Genomic DNA, 17,303 nt, shown 5'->3' on the forward strand with positions numbered 1-17,303 from the left:
AATGTATTTTGTGACATATGTCACTCTTACTTATCTAAGTTTTGAAAGCATGATGAAAGAAATTAGGAGGCAGTTTTTCTCCCCCCAGACTCCCCTTTCCCAATCTAAGAGGGCAACAAAAAGCTCATAGAGGTTCCCTCATAATGCAACGTGTGAGATGCCACAGGACATCTCACATGGGCTGATCATGCCTTCTGCCAGCTTTCTCCAGGCCTTCCCTGCAGCCCATGAGGAGCTTCGGAGCAGCAGAGGAGGGCAGAGCCTGAGCCTCCCCTCTTCGCCTTCTGGGTGAGCCTCTGGGCTCAGAATAGGAGTTTCAGCAGAGTTTGCAGCCAGGTGGGATCCTTGGAGCTGGTTTGTTTGTGCTGTCCGGTCTGCCTACCCTCCTCCATCAAAGAGCCGGGGCCTTGCCTCCCACTTGCTTGCAGCTTTTGGAAGCTTTGGCCTGACGGCCTCTTCGTCCTGCAGCCCCACACACACGGCCCTACTTCTCCCAGGGCCGTGACAGCAGCGCAGAGCCGGTGACTCGGAGGCGACGCGGGAGGTTGTGCAGTCCCGGGAGGCGGAGACCTGGCGGGTGGTGGGTGCTCCACCCCCAGCAGCCTGTGGTTCTCAGGGCCCGCCCAGCAGACCCCGAAGGCGGCCTGGTCTCCAACATCCCCGCGGTCGCCTCCAGGAGCAGCGGGAGCCTCACCGAGGTCAGAGCAGCGCAGCGCCGCTCCACGCCCGCCCGGGTCGGCACTATGCCGCCGCTGTACCCGAAGGTGAAGCCCAACCCGCTGCAGAAAGCGAACCTCTGCTCGCGCCTGTTCTTCTGGTGAGCGCTCCCCGGCCGTGATACGCGGTAGTCACGGCGCCCTCCGCTGCCGCGCCTTTTGAAAACAAGTGTGGACCCTCCCAATGCTGTCCTGCTCCCCCTCTGCACTCTGGGAAGGCGGAGCACGACTGGGCAAGGAAGTGGGGAGCAGGGGTGGGGAGGGGACCCGGTGAACTGGTGGCGGAGATACAGGGTCTCCGTGCCTTGCCGCTGGCAGCCCCTCCAGAGCCAGAAAACAGGAAGCTGGAAGGCTGCCTAGGGGGAATCACAGCCCAGAGGGAAAATGCACTGAACACCCGCCTCTACTCTTACAGGCTTCCCCTGAACTGCTCAGGAATTCCCAGTTCTGAACTGAAGCGTCGTACCCCCATCCCCTACCCGCGTCCCCAGCCCCAAGCAAGCAGCTTATGAACAACTTCCTTTATCGAATAGTGCCCTGGACCGTTGTTGTTCAGTCGTTCAGTCCTGTCCAACTCTTTGCAACCCCGTGATGGCAGCACTCGGAGAAGGCAATGGCACCCCACTCCAGTACTCTTGCCTGGAAAATCCCATGGACAGAGGAGCCTGGTAGGCTGCAGTCCATGGGGTCCCGACTTCACTTTCACTTTTCACTTTCATGCATCAGAGAAGAAAATGGCAACCCACTCCAGTGTTCTTGCCTGGAGAATCCCAGGGACGAGGGAGCCTGATGGGCTGCCATCTATGGGGTCGCACAGAGTTGGACAGGACTGAAGCGACTTAGCAGCAGCAGATGGCAGCACTGCCGGTCTCTGTCCCTCACCGTCTCCGGAGTTTGCCCAAGTTCATGTCCATTGCATCTGTGATGTCATCTATATATCTCATTCTCTGACACCCTCTTCTCTTGCCCTTAACCTTTCCCAGCATCAGACCCTTTTCCAGTGAGTCATCTGTTTGCATCAGATGACCAAAATACTGGAGTTTCAGCTTCATCATCAGTCCTTCCAAAGAATATTCATGGTTGATTTCCTTTAAGATTGACTGGTTTGATCTCCTTGCTGTCCAAGGGACTCTCAGAAATCTTCTCCAGCACCACAGTTCTTCAGTGCTCCACCTTCTTTGCCATCTTTCAGTAATGTCCCCACCTTTTCCCACATGCCCTTTGCGACAGTGTGTTCCAGCTCCACTGGGTTCCCTCTGCCCCCATGTCTATGACCATGTATTTCTTTCCCTTTCCCTTTCTCCCTGTGTGGCTCTCACTGTATAACCTGGTTCCCAGTTGTGACAAATTTCATGTGGGTAAAAAAATGAAAGGTTTTTTACTTAATGATTGGGAACACTATTCTTGAACATGTTTTGCTTTTGCCTGGGAGACACAGTCAGAACTGGAGGATTTATTTGATCAGCCCCTTTCCTTATTGTGGATATCTCCACTTCCACCTTTGGGGATCACTCTGGGGATAGGGTCCCTGAAGCCTGTGAGGTCTTTCCCAATCTCTAGCCTTCAGAGAAGCAGTACATGGTCTTGATGCAGGTGATCCTGCCCAGGAATCATTTGGTCCTGAAACCACTGAAGGGTCCCTGAGCCCAGAGGAAACACACAGATGAAAAACAGCTCAGAGAGTTGCAGCTCTTAACTGAAGTGTTCCATGTGGTAGCTGGGCCACTAACTATGTGGTCCTGAACCTTTGGGCTTTAATCACACTTGGATGATTACTAGTTGTTTTATTTCTGGACCCTAACCCATTTATATTTCCCAAATTTCTAGTATTTCCTTCTTTTATGGGACAGCCCGGGGGATCTCCAGGGATTGGGAGCTCCTATGCTTGTTTTGATGGTGGTGTATTTAGTGTGTGTAGCTTCATCTCCTGGCCATTTGGTGGCCCTTAAGGAAAGAGGGGCCTAGAAGAAGGAAAATGGGTGTGGTTACTGTAAACAATAAGGTAGAAAAAAATTGTCCAGGCAAGGAACTTTCCAAACGCCTTCTGTTTGTGAATTTTCAAAGTGTATGTGCCTGGAAATGGGAAGGTGAGGACTTTTCATTGATTTGGGTAGGCACCCATTTCCAGTTTTCCTGCTGGAGGGAAAGGCACTATTACCGCTTATTTTATACCTGAAGGCACTGAAGCAGAGAGGTTGAGTAAGTCGCTTACCGCCACACAGCCAGTAAGTAATGGAGCAGGATCCCAAGTCAAGCAATCTGGCTCTGAAGACGGTGTTCCTTGTATATGTAACTGATGTCACCAAATTGGTCTCCCACCGTGTGCTGGGCTCTGAGCCCAGGCTAAGACCCCTTTTCTTGGCTGAAGAGGTTGCTTTTCCACTCAGATTCCAAAAGCCAATAACTAAATTGATGGTGAGACTGGGACAGCACAAGTTTTATTCAATGACCAAAGAATGGAGAAGCGAGAGCTTAGTTCACAAATCAACTTCTCAACCCAATTTGGGTCAAGGTAAAAGCAAGGATTTTACCTTGGAATTTTACCTGGGATTTCTTTGGAAGGAATGATGCTAAAGCTGAAACTCCAGTACTTTGGCCACCTCATGTGAAGAGATGACTCATTGGAAAAGACTCTGATGCTGGGAGGGATTGGGGGCAGGAGGAGAAGGGCACGACAGAGGATGAGATGGCTGGATGGCATCGCTGACTCGATGGACGTGAGTCTGGGTGAACTCCAGGAGTTGGTGATGGACAGGGATGCCTGGCGTGCTGCGATTCATGGAGTCACAAAGAGTCGGACACGACTGAGCGACTAACTGAACTGAACTGAAAAGCCAGGAAATTGAATCAAGAGAGGGAGGAATATTCATGACTTATCTGAGAATAAGGGTGTGGTTTGGACCTAAAATTGAGGAAATGTTCATTTTTAGTCCTTGTGTGGGTTGTGTCATGACCATGGTCAGCTGTCACGGCACTGGTGAGTGTGCCATTTAGCATACTAATATATTACAGCGAATGCATAAATGAGGCTCAGGGTCTAGGGGAGGTTAGATTTTTCACCATTTTGGACCTGAAAGTGAAAGTTAGTCGCTTAGTCGTGTCCAACTCTTTGCGATCCCGTGGAATGTAGCCCTGCAGGTCCTCTGTCTGTGGAAATCCCCAGGCAAGAATACTGCAGTGGTTTGCCATTTCCTTCTCCAATTTTGGGCCTAGCTAGTTCTAACCAGTTTTTTTCTCTGTAACTTCCTCATTTGAGCCTGAGACTCAGACAAAAACAGGAAGTGAAAGTGAAAGAGTTAGTCACTCAGTCATATCCAACTTTTCGTGACCCCATGGACTGTAGCCTGCCAGGCTCTTCTCTCCATGGGATTCTCCAAGCAAGAATACTGGAGTGGGTAGCTAAAATAAATATGATTGTCACCTGGCTAAAGTCCCAATTCTCACATCCAGATAAAGACCAGATAAAACTAACGAGGCAGTTGGGGATACACAGACCAAAAAGCAGGAGGAGAATAATTGTAAGGGGTCCTAAGAATGGCAGAAGCCCAGGAAGCTGAGATTACCCTTTTGATACTGTCCCAGATTTGTTCAGTCAGGGCCCTTCTTATTCTGAGTATTGGATCAAGCGACTTTCTCTTTGAATTTTTATTGGAGTATAGTTGATTAACAATGTTGTGTTAGTTTCTGCTCTACAGCAAAGTGAATCTCTTATACATATACACAGTCTTTTTTAAATTCTTTTCCTATGTAGGCCATTACAAAGTATAGAATAGAGTTCTCTGTGCTATACAGTAGGTCCTTCTTAGTTATCTGTTTTATATATTATAGTGTGTGTATGTCAATCCCAGTGTCCCAATTTGTCCCTCCTGTCACCCTCTGGTAACCATCGCTTTTTTTTTTTTCCTACATCTGTGACTCTAAGTCTATTTTTTAAAGACTTCATTTACAGCCTTTACTTGCATTCCACATATAAGCAATATCATATGATATTCGTCCTTCTCTGTCTGCAAGCAGCCTTCTCTAACAGTCAGATTACACCGTCTTCTACTTGACCACTCATGTTAACATAGAAACAACAGGAACTAGTTGCAAGGGCACAAACTCCTCCTTGATCAGCCAGAAGGTAATCAGGAGCTATGCAGTGGTCGTTGTCATGTGGACCAGAGGCCCAGTGAAAATTTCATCTTTCTAAAGTTAGGGCTGGGTTCTTTAGTTGCTCAGGCCAATGTTCGAGTGGCCTGGGCCCTTTTTTGTTATTTTTGTTTTTTTTAGTAGCTTTGGCTTTATAAATTGTTCCTCGTTGCTAGGTTCACCAAGGATGCTACAGGGGCATAAACTCCTTCCATTACCAGTTCAGTCCAGCTCCCTCCTGACTAGATGAATGGCTCCATTTAGATGGGAGGTGGGGTGAGTGTAATTAAAATCTGAATGTGACCTGGATTGGGGTGTGCACCTCTTATAGCCCAGTATCCACTAGTAGAGTTTTCTTGGAGACAGTTGATGGCCCAATGTGGGTGGTCCTTGCCCCAGGGGCCTCGAGGACCCTCAGGGGCACACTGTGTTTGGGTTTTCTTGAGTCATGTTTAGACTAATGGTGGTGCCCTTCCATCCAGGATACTGCTGCCACAGACCAGACCCCCCCAGTTTTGGTATGATCTTGTTCCCAGAGCCCTTGGGCATGGTCAGTATCTAGAGTCGGTCATGTCTGTAGGTGGAGGGCTCATCGGAAATATTGGTTGGGTCCCAAGAAAATAGGGATTTGACTAACACATACTCCTTTGCTGGGGTGGGGTGGCAATGGGGGTAATCTTGATGTTCCTGGGCAGAAGCCTGGGTATGAAGGGACTGAACGGTAGTTTGGTTATGTTCTCAGATGTTAGTGGAGTTTCCTGAAAGTATGGGGGCTATATTTATTCCCTGATTGAGGCTGAAGGTGGCAGACCCCACAGTCAGTAAAATTTCAGCCCTTATGAAAGTCTTGTGTTACATTTGAAAAGAAATTAATTGGCCAGGAAGTGGTAATGAAATGTGAAACCAGAGTTCTGTTCACGAAGCCTAAGACTGAATTTTGGGAAACTCGCAAACACAGAGGCAAAGTTTATTTTAGAAGATAGGATATAAAGTCCTCTGCATAGACTCTGAAAGGGGGTGAAGGGCCCCCCAAAGGCAAGGATTATAGCAGTTTTATATCTTTTCTAGTATTGATCTATACATTTTGGGTTGATTCATGACTTCAATATACATCATTTTTGACCAATTAATGTAAATGTCACAATGTCCAGTTTGTCGATTTTATGGCTTTCTTGGATCCACCAGTTTCTCAGTTTCTCTAGACATTGCAACGCCAGCCCTCGACCCTTTCTCAAGACCCCAGACCATTATTTAGGGACCAAATGTATGCTTTAAGTGCTAATGGTCTTCTTGGAGGTTTCTCTTGATAAACTGGACAGCAGTTAATAATTGTCTTGTCCTGGGTCTGAATGTTTTATGACCTTCCAGACCAGGAAGGGATTTCTCTGAATGCCTGGAAATTGGAGCACAGAGTGAGATGCTTACTTGAGAAGAGAAAAATTGAAATTAAAAAAGGAATTAAAAATTGAAATTAAAAAAAGTCTTACACTGTCTAGCAATTTCTGCTTCAATTATAGAGAGGACTATAAGAAAAATCAATGTATTCATTTTATTTGGAAAGTTAGGACATCTTCAGAGGGTCAGGGTCAGAAAGAGGCTCATGTGAGGGGAGTCTGACAGGGCTGTAAGGAGGTCAGGGTCCAGAGCCGGTTGGACTCAGGGTGGTGTATTGTAACATGATTCCCTGTAAAATTTCCTTTGTGTTATTAGCTGAACTAAGGAGGTCTTGAGACCACAAGGTTGCATCTTATGTGAATGTGACTGAGGCATTCTTGAGTCTGGTGGGCTTCCCTGGTGGCTCAGTGGTAAAGAATCCACCTGCCAGTGCAGGAGACACGGGTTTGATCCCTGAGCCAAGAAGATCCCCTGGAGAAGGAAATGGCAACCCACTCCAGTGTCCTTGACTGGGAAATCCCATGGACAGAGGAGTCTGGAGGGCCGCAGTCCATGGGGTCACAAAACCAGTCAGACACGACTTAGCCATTAAAAAACAACAGCAAAATCCTTGAGTCTGATACAGGTCAGAAAATTTAAGTGCTTGGTAATATAGGAACGTATCTACAGCCTTATCCACCATGGCCATTCAGCTCTATTCTGTGCTCCTGAACCAATGTAACATTATTTTGACTTCTAAATGTATTTTTCTTAATAATTAAAGTATGTACAATGTATGTTCAGTAGACCACAAACAGGGTATTTTAGTTAAGTTATATTCTGTGTAAGTCAGAGCGACTTATTGACACCCTGATATATGTGTTTGTAAGCATATGTATAATTTTCTCCCTACATCTTTGTATAGTTAAAATGTAGACTTTTTTTAAACAATGTCCATGAATATAGGATTCTAATTAAAGATATGTAATTTGAATATATATCACTCTCCTTTTAATGTTTAACAGGTGGCTAAACCCCTTATTTAAAATTAGTCATAAACGGAAATTAGAAGAAGATGACATGTACCCAGTGCTTCCAGAAGATCGCTCCCAGCTCCTTGGAGAAGAGCTGCAAGGGTGAGCACAGGCAGGAGGGAGTATGGTTAGAAGAGCGAAAATTTCTCTATGGGGCTAAAGGCTTGTGGGGAGGGGCCTTTGCTCCCTCCTGGGTCTTTGAGCCTCCTTCCCTGACACTGAAGCCTCAGCCCTTCATGCTGACCCCAGGCTTAGCTCACTTTGGAGGCTGGCGGAGCCTGTGTTCCCTGTGTGAATGGATGTGGAGGGAGCCCACAGCCATGGCCCTGGAGGCCAAGCTCTGTCTCCAGAGGTGGGGTGCCTGGAAGACAGTGTCTGCCCTTCTGAGCTGCTCATGACCTGTGAGTTCAACAAAGCTTAGCAGGAATTTGTTTCTAGAATCTGGGACTTTTCTCTGAAGACCTGGTCTGGTTCTTTTCCTGGTGCTTCAGTGTCTGCACTGCTCATCTTTCGGGAGCCCTGTGAGCAGTTAGCCAGCATCTATGGGCAGCCACGGAGCGCCCTGTAGTGAAGGCTTGTCCTCTGCTCTATCCCTCCCCTGTTTTCCTATGGCAGGGCTGTTCCTTATTGTGCTTTGTCTTTCTTCACAGGTACTGGGATCAAGAAGTGTTGAGAGCCCAGAAAGATGAGCAGAAGCCTTCTTTAATGAAAGCAATCGTAAAGTGTTATGGAAAATCCTACTTAGTTTTGGGAATGTTAACATTTCTTGAGGTAAAAGCTGTTCCATACAGTGCTTTGCATTTCAGTGTACCTGTGTCAGTCCTGAGATGGATGGACTGAGGCGGGGCGAGGACAGTGGTTTAAGATCTAAGGGTAAATCTCATCTAGGAATCATAATGTAGATCAGCAGTTGTATTTATCTTTAGAATAGACAGATTCTTAAAGGACTTGACCTCTGGAGATTACTATTTTTCTTTTAAGTGATTAAAACATGGTGTAATGGAAGGAGAGCAGCACTGGAAAGATATTTTATGCCATGTTAGGATGTTTTTGGTGCTCAATATAAATGTTGAGTGACCCTTGACCAAAAGAAGATCTTACAACCTCAGGGAATATGTGTCCTGTGGTTTGGAGGAAGTAAACTTCAGAGAACAGCGATCAAGAGATGGCAACAGATGGTAACAGATTCCAAAACAAAGGCCAGAAGCAGAGTTTTAATAAAGCGTTCAGACAGTAATTTGAAGTAGAGGATTTATGTGGCAACAACAGACCTATGTTCAACAACATGGAACTGAACATTATTTTTCATACAAAGTTAAAAGCACATTGTATTTCATTCCTTACCATTTTACCAGTCCCCATCTCTTTGAGAGAGACAAGCTTCATCTAAATTATTTCATCTGATTGATGACTGTCATTTATAACTTTATTGCTACTTCTGTCTTGGGTATTCCTTTGGAAAAGTTGTATGGATTCATTACATATTCTAATGTATTATCTATAGATTGTAAGACAAAGTGAAACATGTACTGAGGATACTTTTTAAGTTGACTTGTCTTTATACTTAGAAATGTCTCCTAATAGTAGGCTTCCCTGGACGAGAGTTCTGACAAAATGTGGTCCACTGGAGAAGGGAATGGCAAGCCACTTCAGTATTCTTGCCTTGAGAGCCCCATGAACAGTATGAAAAGGCAAAAAGATAGAATACTGAAAGATGAACTCCTCGGGTCGGTAGGTGCCCAATATGCTACTGGAGATCAGTGGAGAAATAACTCCAGAAATAATGAAGAGATTGAGCCAAAGCAAAAACAATACCCAGTTGTGGATGTGACTGGTGATGAAAGTAAAGTCCAATGCTATAAAGAGCAATATTGCATAGGAACTTGGAATGTTAGGTCCATGAATCAAGGCAAATTGGAAGTGGTCAAACAGGAGATGGCAAGAGTGAACATCGACATTTTAGGAATCAGCAAACTAAAATGAACTGGAATGGGTGAATTTAACTCAGATGACCATTATATCTACTACTGCGGGCAGGAATCCCTTAGAAGAAAAGGAGTAGCCATCATAGTCAACAAAAGAGTCCAAAATGCAGAACTTGGGTGCAATCTCAATAACGACAGAGCAATCTCTGTTCGTTTCCAATGCAAACCATTGAATATCACAGTAATCCAAGCCTATGCCCCAAACGGTAATGCTGAAGAAGCTGAAGTTGAATGGTTCTATGAAGACCTACAAGACCTTCTAGAACTAACACTCAAAGAAGATATCCTTTTCATTATAGGGAACTGGAATGCAAAAGTAGGAAGTCAAGAGATTCCTGGGGTAACAGGAAAATTTGGCCTTGGAATACAGAATGAAGCAGGGCAAAGGCTAAAAGAGTTTTGCCAAGAAAACACACTGGTCATAGCAAACACCCTCTTCCAACAACACAAGAGAAGACTCTGCACATGGACATCACCAGATAGTCCATATGAAATCAGATTGATTATATTCTCTGCCACCAAAAATGGAGAAGCTGTATACCATCAGCAAAAGAAGACCAGGAGCTGACTGTGGCTCAGATCATGAACTCCTTATTACCAAATTCAGACTTAAATTGAAGAAAGTAGGAAAAACCACTAAACCATTCAGGTATGACTTAAATCAAATCCCTTAAGATTATACAGTAGACATGAGAAATAGATTCAAGGGATTAGATCTGATAGACAGAGTGCCTGAGGAATTATGGACCGGGGTTTGTGACACTGTACAAGAGGCAGGGACCAAGACCATCCTCAAGAAAAAGAAATGTAAGAAGGCAAAATGGTTGTCTGAGGAGGCTTTACAAATAGCTGTGAAGAGAAGAGAAGCTAAAGGCAAAGGAGAAAAGGAAAGATACACCCATTTGAATGCAGAGTTCCAAAGAATAGCAAGGAAAGATAAGAAAGCATTCTTCAATGATCAATGCAAAGAAAGAGATGAAAGCAATAGAATGGGAAAGACTAGAGATCTCATCAAGAAAATCAGAGATACCAGTGAAACATTTCATAAAAAGATGGGCACAATAAAGGACAGAAATTGTATAGATCTAACAGAAGCAGATGTTAAGAAGAGGTTGCAAGCATACATAGAGGAACTATACAAAATAGATCTTTATGACCCAGATAATCACAATGGTGTGATCACATGCCTAGAGCCAGACATGCTGGAAGGTGAAGTCAAGTGGGCCTTAGGAAGCATCACTAAGAACACATCTAGTGGAGGTGGTGGAATTCCAGTTGAGCTATTTCAAATCCTGAAAGATGATGCTGTGAAAGTGCTGCACTCAATATGCTAACAAATTTGGAAAACTCAGCAGTGGCCACAGGACTGGAAAAGGTCAGTTTTCATTCCAATCCCAAAGAGAGGCAAGGGCAATGAATGCTCAAACTGCCACACAATTGCAGTCATCTCACATGCTAGTAAAGTAATGCTCAAAATTCTCCAAGACATGCTTCAATAGTACATGAACCAAAATCACTGCTGATGGTGACTTCAGCCATGAAATTAAAAGATGCTTGCTCCTTGGAAGAAAAGTTATGACCAACCTAGACAGCATATCAAAAAGCAGAGACATTACTTTGGCAACAAAGGTCCGTCTAGTCAAAGCTATTGTTTTTCCAGTAGTCACGTATGGATGTGAGAGTTGGACTATCAAGAAAGCTGAGCGCCAAAGAATTGATACTTTTGAACTGTGGTGTTGAAGAAGACTCTTGAGAGTCCTTTGGACTGCAAGGAGATGCAACCAGTCCACCCTAAAGGAAATCAGTCCTGAATATTCATTGGCTGATGCTAAAGCTGAAACTCCAATACTTTGTGTACCTGATTCTAAGAACTGAGTCATTGGAAAAGACCCTGATGCTGGGAAAGATTGAAGGTGGGAGGAGATGGAGATGACAGCAAACGAGATGGCTGGATGGCATTACGAACTCAATGGACATTAGTTTGAGTAAACTCCAGGAGTTGGTGACGGAAAGGGAGGCCAAGAATGGTGCAGTCCATGGGGTCGTGGAGAGTCAGACACGACTGAATAACTGAACTGAACTGAACTGAACTTCCTGGCACTCAGAAGAATCTGCCTGCAGTGCAGGAGACCCTTGTTTGATCCCTGCATCAGGAAGATACCCTGGAGAAGAAAATGGCAGCTCACTCCAGTATTCTTTCCTGAAGAATTCCACGAACAGAGGAGCGTGGCAGTGTCCAGTCCATGGGGTCGCAAGGAGTCAAACACGACTAGCGACTATTATTCACTCAAATTTGGACTGGAGCCCAGAATAACATAAGACATTTGAGAGTTGCTCAGCATAATTGTTGACTTTCTCAGGTCACATATGATAAATGCTTTCCTAGGAAAAGATCATCCCCTTCCTGTGGAACAGAACCTGGGGTCCTGTGTCTGGGCTGGAGCTGCCAGAGCTCCCAAGATCACTCCCTTCCCTGGGCTGCCCCCTCCCCATGGGCCAGGTCAGCCAGGCCAGAGCCCCCCGTGGGGAGGAGCTCCAGCTTCACCATGAATTGTGGAGAACTCATGTACCCTCCATGCAGGTTTCTGTCCTGGGTGAGTTCTCATGAATTCTGCTTGTCTGGAAACCCTGGGGCCTTGGTGTGTACTTGTGACTAATGCCAGGTACCTGGTTGGATGAGTGGCCTCTGGATTTAATATTGGATCATATCCTGCAGCAGATCTTTCTCTGCTGTCCCTGGTTCTCTAGTTTCTCTTTGGTACCAGATGATAAAGAGGCTTGAAGGCAAGTGGGTCTCAAAGCATAGCCCATGTGGGTTTTCTTGCTGTCCTGGGCTGTCGGCTCCTTAGGTGCAGTTGCTAAGCCTCGAATGGATTCCATCCTAATATGAGTCCTGGGTCTTGGCTGTGGCAGTTCATGGGAGAAGCAGACATAGAGGGAGAGGCCGCAGGATCTGGGGTTCTTCCTGAGAGGGAATTCGCCCCACTGTGGTGCTGGGAGTGTTGACTTCAAAGTTTTCCAGACTCAGTAATACTTCCTGCTGGGGATCCAGGAAGGCCAGGCCTGGGGCTGCATAAGGGGCAGCTGGTAGAGCCCGGGGCCCTCTTTTAGGAGATTGGTTGTTGGGTGGTCATGGCAGAGAAGTGGGGAGTAGAGGACCTTGAATGTAGGGGCTCATCTGTGTGGTAGTACTACTATTACTAGTAGCAGTAGCAGTACTAGTTATTTAAATTGATTTTATGAAGCAAATTTCCATGTTGTGATCTATCTGTACTGCTTGTTGGTCTTTATATTTTTGATAATGAAACATCTAAACTCATCCCAGGATTTTCTAAAACACAAACATATTTCCTTTTAGATCTTCAGCCCTCTTTCAATTCCTCCAGTGCACAGAAAGCCCCGTGGATCATCCATGATCCAAAGCAGTGTGCTCTTTCCACCCACAGCACAAGCAGGGCCTCCCGGGTACTCCTGGCAGCACCAGTGGGAAAAAGCGGGGTGACACCAGTCCAGGGTGAGGCTCTTAGGATTCTGAAATATGAAAACCTCTGTCCTATGAGAACTGTGGAGTATCTCTACCACTTGGAGAAACAGGTACCAGGCTGGGGAGCCCTTGCAGGTCAATGCTAATTAGAACAGAACAGGCAGAGAGTTCCCAGCACCCTGGCCCCTGTGTGAACCTCCATGGGGACTGCAGGTGGGGAGGACACAGGTTTCCGCATACCTAGGGCTCTCAGGGTGGAGAAGAGGAGCGTGAAGTTTCTGCCTGGGCCAGAGACACAGAGACCACCTCCCCAGGTCATCAGGGCTTCTCTCTGAGAGGTGAGGTTTCCATTGCTGGTGTGTAAGTGGGGTGACCTCAGAGACCTGGAGTGGGTTTACCAGTCTCCTGAGAGGGGAGGAGTAGCTGGGAGTTATGTCCTCTTCCTAGGACCCTTAGATGTGGCCCAGCCTTGTCTGGACACTTGGCCTTTGTTTGAAGCCACTTTTGCTGATGGTCTCTGGTCCAGGTGGAGGCTGTGGGGAAGCCCATGTGTGTGTAAACCTTCACTTTGGAGCTCAGCTGATGGACAGGAAGTAAACAGAATCCTCTGAGTCCCACAGTGGGCTTTGTGCCTCGACTCATGGCTGGTTCCCTGAGAGCTGAGTGGACTTTGCATTTATTCCCCAACCCTTTCTTCCATGTGTCCCTCACTTTGCCCAGTCCAGGAGGGTGAGGAGTGGCTGCTGGTGGCAGAGATACTGCGGGCTGAGAGCAACCACTGAGGACCACACAGCAAGGGAGAGGAGGAGGGGGCCTTGAGCAGAGTGGACAGGAACCTGCAGAGCAGACCTGCTGTGTGCGCCCTGCTGGTTCCTGAGAGCATCGCGTTAGCCATTAGGTGTTGGTAATACCCACAGTGATGACCTTGAGTTATAAATTAGGGTTTTATATCCACCTTCTTTTCTTTTTCTAAGCATATGTAAGTTTTTAATGTAAAGTTAAAAGAATTTTTTTAAACTGAAGTATGATTGGCTTACACTGTTATATTAGTTTCTGGTATACATCATTTTAATATTTTATACGGTACATGATAAGTTTAGTTACCATGCAAAGTTATTCCAATATTATTGAATATATTTCCTATGTTGTATATTATAATCCTGTGATTAATTTATTTTTTTAAACTTTTATATATTTACTTTTTGGCCCCTGATCCCCTTTTACTTATTTTATAATTTGGAGTTTGTACCTCTTAAGTTCCCTCACCTATTTCACTTGTTTCCTGCACCCTCCTCAGTCCATTTTCTTTGTGTAGTCAGGGAGGTAGGAGACTCTTTTTAAAAGATTGCATTCATAATGATTAAAAATTTTAGCAATCTGCTTAGAAGTGAAACTTTAATTGCAGTCTAGAAAATTTGGCTTTATACATGGCTTTTCTCAAGAGTTCTTATTCCACTGTGACCACCTGTGAGCAACAATGAGTTCTCCAAGCCCTTTGGAAACCAGGCTCTGCCATAAAAATAGAGTAAATCTCTTACCAGGACTTCTAATAATAAAAGTGATGAAAAACCCTTGTTTTTATGGTGATTTCAGAGCTCTCTGAGCTGTCCTATCTCATTTAGCTATCCCAGGGTTCCTCCGAGGCAGGCAAGGCAAGATATTTTCACAGATAAAGACCCGGAGGCCCAGGAGGGCACACGATGGGCTCAGGGTCATGTGACTCGCAGGTGGCCGACCTGGTCTCTGAGGCGTGGTGCTCTGACTGCTAGACCCGTGTTCTCTGTGTTCTGTCCTCTCCTTCCACAGCCTCCACCGAGGCTCAGAGCCAAGAGGAGCTGCTTTTCTAGCTCTGGCCCCTCTGTCAACTGCTTTCTATAGTGGTTTTTTTTGTTGTTGTTGTTTTGTTTTTAATTTCCTGTAGATTTTTAAGAACATTTCAAAAATGCAAAAACAGAATGAAAGGTAACACAATGTGTCACTCCAGAATAGGGCTCTCTGGCAGAAAGATTGTCGTGAGTTGATTCTATTTTTCAGAAATAGACACAGGAGAAACTCTGAAGACAGAGTAGAAGTTATTCTTCTGAGGGACATTTACACTGATAAAGGAAGTCTCCATTTGTAAAGGTGTCTCCCTCTCTGTACCAGAAAAAGAAGGATGGCTCTAAATCACAGCAGAATCCTGTTGAAGGACAGTCTTCAGGAAGAATGAAATCTGCATAGCAAACCCAACCCTAGTGTAGTTTAAGCTGCTTTTCCTATTAACCTCTCATAGGTGCCCCATCACCTTTTCTTTTGTCTTTAGCTGGGGATGGTATTTAAGGTGATGGCTTGAGCCATCTCAGGGAGTTACTCAGTTCTTGATATTTCGCATGTGTATCAGAAATATACATGTTAATAAACTTCTGTTTGATTTTGTCCTGCTATTCTGTCATTTCTTACAGAGATCCTCAGCTAAGCACTCAGAAGGGTAAAGGGAAATAAGCCTCTATGTCACCCTAAGTCAGCTTCAATAATTGCCATAGTGAGCAGTCTTGATTCATCTGAAACTCACCCTCACTTCCCAAGATTATTTTAAAGCAGTTTCAAGACATCATATCATTTTTATCCATAAATATTTTAGTATGTATCTTTAAAAGATATGGAATCTCCCCCATTAAACATATTTAGCATAAACATTTTTATTATTATTCATAAATATTAACTTTAATATCATTAGTATCTAGCCAATGCTCACAGTTGTCTTTTTCCCCTTTTCTGTTGGAAGCAGTATTAAATAAGGTACACTTGGCTGACATAGATTATACAATTGCTTTTCTGTTCCCCCCCCACCCCATGTCTCTAGGTTGTTTGTCCTGTAGATATTCCCACAGCCTGGATTTGGCTGATCGGATCTCCCCCTGTGTCAATTCACATGTTCCTCTGGCACCTTAGGTTGGTGTTTAGGTCTAGAAGTTTGATGTAGCTCATTTGGATTTTCTTCACCCCCTTGTCTATGTAGGAGGTAGGGTTGTATATATCCGTTATAAGGTACATAACATCTTGTGTGTGTGTGTGATGTTGGAGCTATTCATGATCCTTGCTCAAGGTCCCTTAATTTATTAAGAGTTGCAAAATGAAGATGTTTTAAGCTCTTTGGTTAATACTGAACTATGGTATTTATTGGGACAGTAGGGGAAAATAATTTTTTCAGTTTTTAAAACCTGTTTTCAAGATGATGAAGTGGTTCTCCTCTAGTGAGGAGAGGGGATAGTGAGTTTTTATTGCTATTTGCTTGGTTTGGTTTTGTGAATGTCGGTTTGAGCTCATGGATTTAAGCATTTCTGATCTGCTTCAGTCCATTTCATTTGTTATGCTTGTGCCAACCTTTGGCCATATTTGGGCAGTGGGAGTATATTCAGGTTGGGTCCTGAGTCTTTTGCACATATTCTAGAATTCTTGGCTAGTTTTTCTTTTTTTTTCTTGTCTTTTGCTTTGTTTTTTGCTTTCTGATATGACATGATATTTCTAGTTCATTTTGTACAGGATTTGCTCAGCCCTGGTTATCCAAGCAGCCCTGTCTTCTTTTAGTGTGAAATGGTATTTAAAGACTATAGTCTGGGTGCTAGAGGAGCTTATTGCTCTTGGTTATTGTTTCTTGGCTTTTTTCATTAGACAAAGTAGAATACATTTTTTAAGGTAAACAAATATGTTTACATGGGTGTTTCCAATCCAAGTCAGATGCAGGACACTAGTGTTTTTACTTCATCTTATTGTGCTTACATCTATGTCTCTTTTCTCCCATCATCCATTCTCTTTGTCCCAAGTCTAAGCCCAATTCTCATTGATATGAACATAATTATTCATTTGTTTTTTCTTATAATGTGACTTCTGAAATCATTATAAGATTTATCTTTTTGCAGTTCATATTGTCTTCATGTGGGTGTAGGATGCAGAGAATGTGTTTTCAAATTGTTTTGTTTAAAATCAATTTTGATAGTTCTTTTTTGTATGGCTCTGTGAACCAACAGGATGGGTAGATATTTAGGTACTTTTATTTAAATTTACTTTGAAATTTTAGGAATTGCTTTTTAAAAAATTAGTTCTTTTATGATTATAATTCTGTATAATGTTTTCATGATTCTAAAATCAAGACAAGGCTACTTTTAAAGAAGGCTGATATCCTCGTTAGCTCTATTCTAATTCTCCTTCTCCTTTTAGGAATAACTTTCCAGGCTAATTTTGACTCATCTTTTTAGTGATGTTTTTTAAATATAGTTTTATCTGAAATTTAATTTTTCCTACTGTGCAGAATGAAAATTTTCAATTTCAATACTGTAATCTCTGGACTTGATTTATAAGGATTTTTCTGGAAGCATGACATGTGCCATGGAACTCTGTGATAATTGTAATTCCTTCAGAGCAGGTCTGTAGCCATTCCAGACTCAGATGCCAAGACAGTGCAAGAATGGAGTTTAGCAGATGCTTACATGGGGTTAGTTTCTGCATCCAGAATCTTCCAGGGAGAGGAATCTTCACTAATCAGGCTTCATCACTAATCAGTTGAACCTAAACCAGTTTCTGGAGGCTGGGCCTCGGGCAT

At 44.2% G+C, this 17,303-nt stretch overlaps 1 protein-coding gene across 6 annotated transcripts in view; it reads left to right on the top strand.

Annotated features, from left to right (window-relative positions):
• Positions 1 to 617: 617 nt before the first annotated feature.
• The window catches only part of LOC147361890 (ATP-binding cassette sub-family C member 4-like), a 162,588-nt gene continuing 145,902 nt past the window's right edge, over positions 618 to 17,303 (top strand). For all 6 annotated transcript variants that reach the window (XR_015138358.1, XR_015138359.1, XR_015138360.1 and 3 more), the window contains exons 1-3: positions 618 to 817; positions 7,247 to 7,357; positions 7,906 to 8,026. Coding sequence is in view for 3 of the 6 variants with exons in the window: in XM_086330209.1 (XP_086186335.1) it covers positions 744 to 817; positions 7,247 to 7,357; positions 7,906 to 8,026 (306 nt within the window). In the remaining 3 variants the exon portion in view is untranslated. The remainder of the gene's footprint in view (positions 818 to 7,246; positions 7,358 to 7,905; positions 8,027 to 17,303) is intronic.

Source organism: Bos grunniens, chromosome 12, assembly GCF_055505025.1.
Source record: "Bos grunniens cultivar Pamir isolate PY7600 chromosome 12, Bosgru_T2T1.0, whole genome shotgun sequence".
In the NCBI taxonomy this organism is placed as follows: Eukaryota; Metazoa; Chordata; class Mammalia; order Artiodactyla; family Bovidae; genus Bos; species Bos grunniens.